Source organism: Arachis ipaensis, chromosome B10 (genome assembly GCF_000816755.2).
Source record: "Arachis ipaensis cultivar K30076 chromosome B10, Araip1.1, whole genome shotgun sequence".
Taxonomy (NCBI): Eukaryota; Viridiplantae; Streptophyta; class Magnoliopsida; order Fabales; family Fabaceae; genus Arachis; species Arachis ipaensis.
In genome coordinates, this window is record NC_029794.2 from 4,849,380 (window position 1) to 4,858,322 (window position 8,943).

An 8,943-nucleotide genomic window follows, 5' to 3' on the forward strand; every position below is an offset into this window, starting at 1 on the left:
AAAAAATATTTTAAATATTTAGATATAATTAAAATAAGACATTAAAAATAATTAAAAAAATTAATTTATATTTTAATATCAATAAAATATCAAAATATCATTACAATTTATCTAAAAAAAATTTATATTTTATATGTATGTGTGTCCCGTGTCTTATCATATTTTAAAATTTACGTGTCGATGTGTGTGTCCCATGTCGTGTCGTGTCCCGTATCCGTGCATCATAGGTGTCGACCCTTCCATTTACCAAAATTGATATTTTATTTTCAAATACTTAACTATAACCATTTTCATTAGACCATGTTTCTCTACTTTTGCTTATTTTACATTTTCCATCAATTTAGATGTATAAATAGCATTACTCGTAAAATTATATCCAACACTTGTTCTAATTTTCCCATAAACCGAAAACAAAGAAAATGGTTCTTGTTTATTTTTTAATAAATTGAACAATCCCAAAGCGTAAATATTACAACATCACACACACACACTGTATAGTATATACTCACTCGTGCAACAGAAAAAGGTTCTTGTCGAAAAGTAAATAAAAAACTCTTACCGTTAAAGTGGCTCCACTCCTTAAGCCCGTTGATATTATTGTAAAACTCAGTCCAACTATGAGAACATGGGGACCCTCTATTCTGCTTTGCTACACACCACTGGGCCTAGGCCCAATAAAAAACACTAACATCACAGTAGTGATTTACGAGGCGGCAGTGCAGAAGAGAGAATAGAGGATTCGCCGTGTCCTCAAAGATAGGAGAATTTTGCCTGACCAAGAAAAATAGTCGTATATTATAATGTCATGAATGAATTGAATCATGAAAGCTTCTTAGTGATATCAATATTTATAGACTCAATAAAGTTCTGTCTATTTTAGTAGTAGTACAATTGCAATACAATAGTACTGCACTGCCCCTAGCCCGAGAAAAGAGGAGTACAAATGGTACTACTAACTTTACTACAACAACAATGATAGTACTTTTATTTTAAGAAAAAATGACGAATAAGTCCCTAATGGGCAAAGACAAACGTGTTTCTAACAAATTAAAAATACAACCATCTCTCAACTCTTTCAAACGCAGGACGTTACAGTATATACGTGGAAGGAAGCTAAAAAAAAATTAAAGGACATATAAGTCCCTATCCACTCCCTCCACCTCCTCTTAGGTAAAGTTTGTTTTGAGTGGGGTGAAATTGAGTTTGATGTGATTTAGATATGACCCGAAATATATACCGGATCAATTTGTTAGACCCGAACCCGATTCTACACTCGATAAAACTTATACACTTTCGGGCCACAATTATATCGGGTAAAAACTGGGTGAAAATCGGACCGTTAAGGCGTCAACATTACCTTCTTGTAAGCTAGTATGTGAAAATATCCAAATTTTCAAGACTCCAACCATTATTTGACATGATTAAATTCACTTAGAAAAACATAACAAGAACCAACATTTTCCTAAAATTAAAGTATAGCCATAATCAATACTAATATTGTCTAATAACACCAAATATTTATATCAGTACAAATAACACAATATTATGCATTAGTCTAAAGTCTTGTACATTTTAAATATAAAATATTAACTTATAGTCTTATAATAATTAATAACACAAAATATTAAGGTTTACAATACTTAAATTCCACATAAGAATAGCCATCATTCATCACTAATCACACAAAATATTAATTGTGTATGATGACCGAGCCGCCGGGTCGAGTTCGGGTGACCCAAGATATGGTCTGGACCCAACCTGAAATAATGACCGGGTCTATTTTTAAGAGCCTTACCCGGTCCTAAACCCGGTGAATCCCACCAAATTAGCCCATAAAAAGTTCCGGACCGGGCCAAGTCTTCGGGTTGGGCCAGGCCATAAACACCCCTAGTTTTGAAGTACTGAGATAGAAACTGAGAGACTGAGATTCAGTATCATGTTTGTTGATTCAGAGATTGGTACTAAATTTTCTGTCTTTGTTCCCAAAATTTTAGTATTTTAATACCTTAAAAAAGTAGGGACACATGGGACTAAAATTTTTAGATATAGAGACTGAAATTTTAATAACATTTTATACTTAAAATACCCTCATTTCAATTAATTAATTCCAATTTTACCTTTTATGCAAATTAAATTAGAGTTTCATTATTGTTTCAATTTCTGTCTTCCACTTTGCATCAAACAAAATACTGAGATTTATTTGATTTATTTCAATCTATATCTCTTAGTCTCTGTCTCTCAGTCTCAAACTTTCCAAATCTGTTTCTCCACCAAATGCTACCTTACATAACAACATTTCCAGTTCATATTTCCCAGAACCTTCTTGTTCTTAGGTATATATGCTCAGCTGCTACAATCCATTGAAGACTACATAGGTGCAGCGGAGTTAAATTAAAGATCAAACAACTACACTGACGTTGAATGAATTGAAGTAAATGTATATAATTGGGTCCAGTGAGTATATCACCCATAAAGCCTGTAGTGTTGCCACTTGAAATTAATTGGTGATATTTTGATTTTTAATTATTTTTTTTTTCAAAACCTGATGCTTGGAATAGTTTTAGTTCCTAATCTGATATGTATTAATTGTTTAATCGTCAATGAAGATTTGAAGAAGAACATGAAGAATGTTCTAGAAAATATGAAGAACTGAAAATGGAGGAGGTGGAGGAAGTAGACAGGACCTATATGTCCTTTAATTTTTTAACTTCAGAAAGTCAAAGCAAATAAATAAATTATAATCAAAATAAGGCAAGGCTTCAGAAAGTCAAAAAAATTTCTCTGCTGAATGTGTCCTTTGTTGAGAATAAAGTTATGAAGCTGCAAGTGTAGCTTGAAGCATCCAACCTCTACTAGCAACTAATTTTCAACACTTAAATTTAAGCAAGGTTGCATCCTATCCAAAAAAAAACTCCAAACCTCCAACAATCGTTTACAATACAAACGGATTTGAAGTTAAAATGGATATGCATAAAGTCAGATATATAGTATATAGTCTCATTAAGTTCAAGTCTCCAACTACATGCATATATAGTTTAGTATATAGTATACAGTATATATCAGTTTATTTTGTGTGCAGGATCACGGTTGGTTTGGATCACTCTCTATTTCCCTAGCAAGTTCCTTTGTGAGCTTGTCAGCACGATCATCAATTCCACCTGCAAATGTATAAACCTTGAATGCAAATTGGAAAGCTCTCCATAGCAACTTTGCATAATCTTTTCTTTTCCCATCACTATTATTCTTAGCAGCATCACTGCGCCTCTCCTACATTATTTAATGCAAATGCAAATTAAATTATCATGTGTTAACTCTTTGATCTATAATTGGTTTGATCAAATAGTAATATGAATGTTTTCTAACCTTTAGTGCTAACTCCATGCAATTAGAGGAGACGTCCACCATTGCTTCTTTGATTTTTATAAGAATGTGGAAGTCGAATTCAATGTTATGGCCCTTGAATTTCTTGGATTCTTCATCTTTGGTTCGCTCCAAAGCTTCCAACTCTGTTTTGATCTGTGTGTTCCTCGTGTAGGTTAGAAAGTGCTTGCAGAAAAATAAAGGAAGTATTGAGTACATAATTCATAAGGTTATGAGTGATCTACCTTATCGAAATAACGTTCGGTCTTTTCAAGGAGCTGATTCACAGGACTCACTATCTTCCAATTTTGAAGCTCGTTAAGAATTGAATTCAGCTTATTATAGAGTGCTGCTGCCATTCTCATAGCTTCTAACTTCTTTGAGGGGAAACCTTCAAACCTTGATAGGACCTACACTCAGCAATACCTAGTATTAATATTATTATGGTATCATCATGTTTGTGTAATTCAAATGGACATGGAAGTTTCTCTACCTGTGATTCATCAGTTAGCTTCTCAAGAACAGACTCAACATCTTGGTGGAACTTAATCAAATCTGTCATATCTTTAGTCTTGTAATTGGTAATAGCAGACCTCAGTTCCTGGATCTGTTTTGCATATTTTTGAACATCTTCTTCTATTTGTTGGAAGTAAGATGATCTAAACATACATGGAGAAACAAAGAAACAAAATGATAAGGCACTTAGTTTGAATTATTCTAAGGCATTTAGCAGATTATGCAGTTTAAGCAGCTTATATACCTTTTTGTCATCTCTGCTAGAGCATCAGCCATACTTTGTTTTCCTCCGGAGCTTGATGCTGCTCCATTTGAGCTGCTTCTCCCGCCACCCGACTTGCCTTTGAGGCTTGACCCTTCCACTTTTCCCTTCAGAGTTCGATAAAGGGTGCCCAATTGTGTTGATCTCTTCAATTTTGTAGTTGCCTTGGGCCGCAAGCATCTACCTGGACCAGGTGGAGGTGGTGGCAATGCAGCACCCCCATTTCCACGTGGCAGTGGTGGTGGAGGTGCTGGAGCTGATCCGGATTTCAAGGACATGGGTGGTGGAGGTGGTGGAGCTGATCCCGCTTTCAAGGACATGATTGGGGGAGGTGGTGGTGGAGGTGATGATACTGAACTCAAGCTTGAGCTCAGAGGCACTGGTGGTGGAGAAGGTGGTGGTGGCATATTAAGTGATACAAAACTTTTTTGCAATTTGGCTGATGATGGTGCAGGTGGAGGTGGTGGTGGTGGTGGCGGAGCCAGCATTGCCTTATTTGGCTGCATAACATTTGTTGCTGGTACTACTGGCGATAATGGAGATGAATTTGATGATGATGCAAGCTTTGGTGCTTCCTCCATCAGCATAGCTGTTGTTTCCAATGGTTTGGGAGATTGTGACTTTTCCTCTTTTTCTTCTTGCATTGCTTGAGCTTCATCACATTCTTTATGATCTCCATTTGTTATCTCTGATTTCTCTGTTGTCTCCATACCAAAAACTAGATCCTCTGGTGTGTCATCCTTTTCAGCTTTTCCATCTTTGTGATCCACTTCCATTTCTCTGTCTGGTTCCTCATTAATCTTCTTGTTTTGAGTTGCCTTGTGGGGTGGTGACATATGGAAAGACAAGCGCTTCAAATCAATTGGATTCAGCTTTCCCAAAGACTGAATTCTGAGAGTCCTAAGCGGTGAGGTACCAGAAGATTTTGGACTGTTCTCTCCGGTTCTGGCAGGGTATTTCATGGGTTCTGGAAGAACACCTCTAGGCGTGTCCGGAGAAGAGCTGCCCAAGAAGCTGCTACCATGAAAGGAAGGGGAGCCATATGTAGGTGTAGATTTTCCGAACGTCCCAAATTCGTTCTTATGATAATCTTCTTCCATGATATCAAACTTGTCATTTGCAATCTTGATCATACAATCAAGTGTGGCCAACAAAGTTTCCCCTGAAAAAACATTTAAAACAAGTACTCCATTCAAATTCTGCCAAAATTCAAGTTTTTCAATCCCTTCACAGAACCTACATACCAAGTTGCAGCATATTGCTCCTATCCTTGCAAGAAGGAAACACACAATTGATGTTGTTAATGCAGTCACTATTCATTATCCATGACTCTCCAATAGACTTCAAAACCTCACAAAAGTAGGCTAGAGCCTGGGGGGAAAAAATAACTTTGGTTACATTCATATTCAGGGAGACTAAGATTTAATGAATCACAATTAAGAACAAAAATTGATGTTCAAAGGGATGTTTGAACCTGATCAGTAGACTTATCCTTAATCCTCGAAACCTTATTTTGCAATATGATCCCCGGATAGAGCCCATGCAGATCACCCAGGGTTGTAATAACCATCTGCAAAATGAAGCAGATGAATATTGTAAGAACAAAATGGAAAAAGAATGCTGTATTTTAATCAAACACAAAGAGGGCATGACAAAATACCTCACGTAAGGAGATAGATGTGTTCAATGGAGCTAGGTCAATGATGTCCCTGAAGACCAAGATCTTCTTATGGACCTGAATCATTAGCATCAATTGATCTGCACTCACAAATGACCACTCCATTGACTCTCCCTTCTTCCCTTCATTCAATGATTTTGAAAATTGCTTCTTTGGAGAACTATTAGTCCCCTTCATAGGCTGCACATACAGATATCGTTAAAATACTGAATTCTATACACACTTTTCTATATAGTACATCATGCATTGTTTATTATTATACACAAAAAAAAACTATATGATTAAATCATGGAAAAAAATGAAGGGTCAGAATTCAGAAACTTACATCATAAGTTCTTCTTCTATTGAGCAAAGGAAAACCGCATAATCTGCTAGATGCCATACGATCTTAAATTGCTTATAATGATTGAAAAGCGAAGACTAAAAATATGAATATAATTTATGATGATGTGCCAAGCACAACTAATTAAGGGAACACGTATAAGCATGTTGACATGTTCATCTTGAAGAGATGAAAACCCTGCAAAAAATTAGTTTTTTAAACAAGAAATGGTTCTATAGAATAATGATTTTAATATAACAGAAGCCTTCAACTCTTTGTTTCTGAAAATTCAAGGAGACATGCAAGCCATATATTAGGGATGTTAGACCTAATAATTGGTGGGACACAACAATTAAATGTTGTATTGTAGTTCTAATGGAACTTTCTCAAAAAGAGAAGAGCCAAGGAATGAAAGTGAGAGAGGTAAAGGTTTTATAAAAAAAAAGATTTGATTTAATTTGTTTAAGTTGTTTAAGGCGTAATTAGTTTAATGCTATCAGCCAGTGAAATAGTGGGTGAAGAAGCTAGCTACTTCTGATAAACACAACAAGATGCAGTTTTCAGTTACACTTGAATAAGAAAATCACAAAGTTTTAATTTTCATTATTTGAGAATTATTACAAGAAAATAAAATAAATGAACCCAAAACAGAATAACGACAAGAGTTAGAGGGTGTTGTAACAAATTAATGATATTCTGTGAGAGGCTTATGCCTAAAAATAACGAAATAATATATCTTTAATTTCTATATTTAGCTAATATTTCTGTCCAAACTTGTAAGAAACTACCCTTTGTATGAAGAGCGAAAAAATGAGTTTTATATAACTATAAAATTGTGCTATATTATGTATCATTTGTATTTGATGGCCATTAATTTGTGCAAATGGTCTGAACCAATGCTGAATGAAATAATTAAAGGATGTAGAACGCTTAAAGAAAGGGAGTTGAATCTATGTCCTTTTTTTATTTTAATGGATTTAGTCTTTACTTGCAAACTTTTACTTAGATTCTGTTTAAATTGTGCAGCGGAAATTTTATGAGACAATTCAGTTTTGTCTCATAAATATCAGAAAACAGAATTTGGAGAAATAGAAAAAGAATGACACCAGCATGTATCCTGGTTCAATCGCCTTGTGCAATGCAACCTACATCTAGTCTCTACCACAACATTGGTGAAATTTTCACTATAGTTAAAGTATTACATGCATGCACCAATTTCTCAGGATTGACACAATCCTTTCCCTCTCAAGTTCTATCTTAACTTGACTTGGTTATGCTAATACATAACTCTTTACTCTAAGTGCTAACCCAACTTAAAAAGAGGTACCTCACAAGTACAAGACACAAGACATTTGAAACAACCAAAAGAAATCTAAAATCAATATAGGCTTTTCAATCAAGTGTATCACTCAACCTTTTATCACTTAAACTACAACTTTGTCCCCAAAAAATAATTTTGGCCTTTGATTCACAGCAGTGATTATCAGAAATCATTTTTTCTATTTATCTAAAATTGGAGTAGCAGAGTTGGAGAAGAAGTGAAGAGAATAAATTGCATGCAAATAGAAATAAATCACCTTTAGCTTATGACTTATCTTGAAATAGTTTGATTTGAGTGATTAGACCTCTGCTTTTTAGCTTAATATTTCTCTATCTTTCTTCTTTGATGAAATAAGCAAGGAACGAAGCTATCTTTTTCCTTTCTCTGAATCTGACTGAAAGAAAAAGTGAACATTGGCTTTCGAGTCTATTGACTTGGAGGGATCAGCTTGGATGAGCAACTCGGATTTGAGTTGGTTTCTTTCTATTCAGCCCAAATGATTTCTTTGCTCAATTACTTTGGGTTTTATGTTTTAGAGTCCACTTAGTTACTGGTTTAATTTTTTATCCTATTGGGCTACTGCATCATTATTTCTTTGACCTACAACACTAATCATATTTAATCCAATAAAATAATGTTTGTCATTATCAATTAAATTAGTTAATTTCTTAACAACAATAATGTATCATGAATGATGATCCCAATGAAAAGAATAATGTACTTGTCCTCCTGAACCCAACAAGAGCTGCATCCACATTCCACATTGATTCATAGATAACATAATAAGTGCAGTTTCTTAATTAACTTATAAGTAATGAAGAAAACTTGAAATTCATAAAAGGACCTGCAGGGCAGAGAGTTCATTACAAAAGTTTTCGAATGTAGGAACTATATCTCAAAATATTACAAGCTCTTAGGCAATATGCATTTTGAAAAAACATTAGACTTTCATTATAAACTGTAAAGCATAATCCAGAACAGCCTTGGAATCCATGCCAAGCAGAGAAAACTGTCAACATAAAAGATTTTTCCCTTTGTTTGTAATGGTGGAGTAGGATCAATTTTAGGTTGGAAAGGAATATGATCATAATTTTAAATGTATTTTCCCCTGATTTTGATTGATTAATGCCCAATATTAAGAATCTATTTAAGAATACAGATGATATTTTTACTTGCTTTGCTTGAGTCAGGAATGAGAAATTTGACTTCACAATGGATCTATTTCCCATTTTACAATTTCTTTATCCTATTTTATGTGGAATGTCCACAAAATGAAATTTATAAATATCTTTTCCCTCTTATAAGGGAGCATAGATCATTTATGTGAATAACCCAACAGATAATACCAAAGAAGTTAGTACAATATTTTGTTTTAATACTGAATGCTAGTGAACCAATATTACTAGCTTAAAAATATTGGAGGGATAAACTATTCGGTTAGGATTGACTTTAAAAAAAAATTGATTATTTAAATAAAATAATTA

The 8,943-nt window shown here is 34.3% G+C and overlaps 1 protein-coding gene and 1 long non-coding RNA gene across 2 annotated transcripts in view; both read right to left on the bottom strand.

Annotated features, from left to right (window-relative positions):
- Positions 1-840, bottom strand: part of LOC107622677 — a 1,779-nt gene extending 939 nt beyond the window's left edge. The window contains exon 1 of the long non-coding RNA XR_001616250.2: positions 560-840. This is a non-coding gene — a long non-coding RNA (uncharacterized LOC107622677). The remainder of the gene's footprint in view (positions 1-559) is intronic.
- Positions 2,762-6,653, bottom strand: LOC107624336 (uncharacterized protein At4g04980-like). The gene is made up of 9 exons (XM_016326838.2): positions 6,142-6,653; positions 5,799-5,996; positions 5,613-5,708; positions 5,383-5,509; positions 4,121-5,300; positions 3,854-4,019; positions 3,606-3,770; positions 3,364-3,516; positions 2,762-3,267 (listed from the first exon to the last, which is right to left on the bottom strand). Exons 1-9 carry the CDS (start codon positions 6,196-6,198, stop codon positions 3,082-3,084), a joined length of 2,328 nt encoding a protein of 775 aa, XP_016182324.1. The 5' UTR covers positions 6,199-6,653; the 3' UTR covers positions 2,762-3,081.

Coding starts and splice junctions, on each gene's coding strand:
- LOC107624336 (XM_016326838.2), bottom strand. CDS start 6,198: ATGGCATCTAGCAGATTATGCGGTTTTCCTTTGCTCAATAGAAGAAGA. Junction 5,709..5,798: donor CATCTATCTCCTTACGTGAG/GTATTTTGTCAT, acceptor TTCATTTTGCAG/ATGGTTATTACAACCCTGGG. Junction 5,510..5,612: donor AGGATAAGTCTACTGATCAG/GTTCAAACATCC, acceptor TTTTCCCCCCAG/GCTCTAGCCTACTTTTGTGA.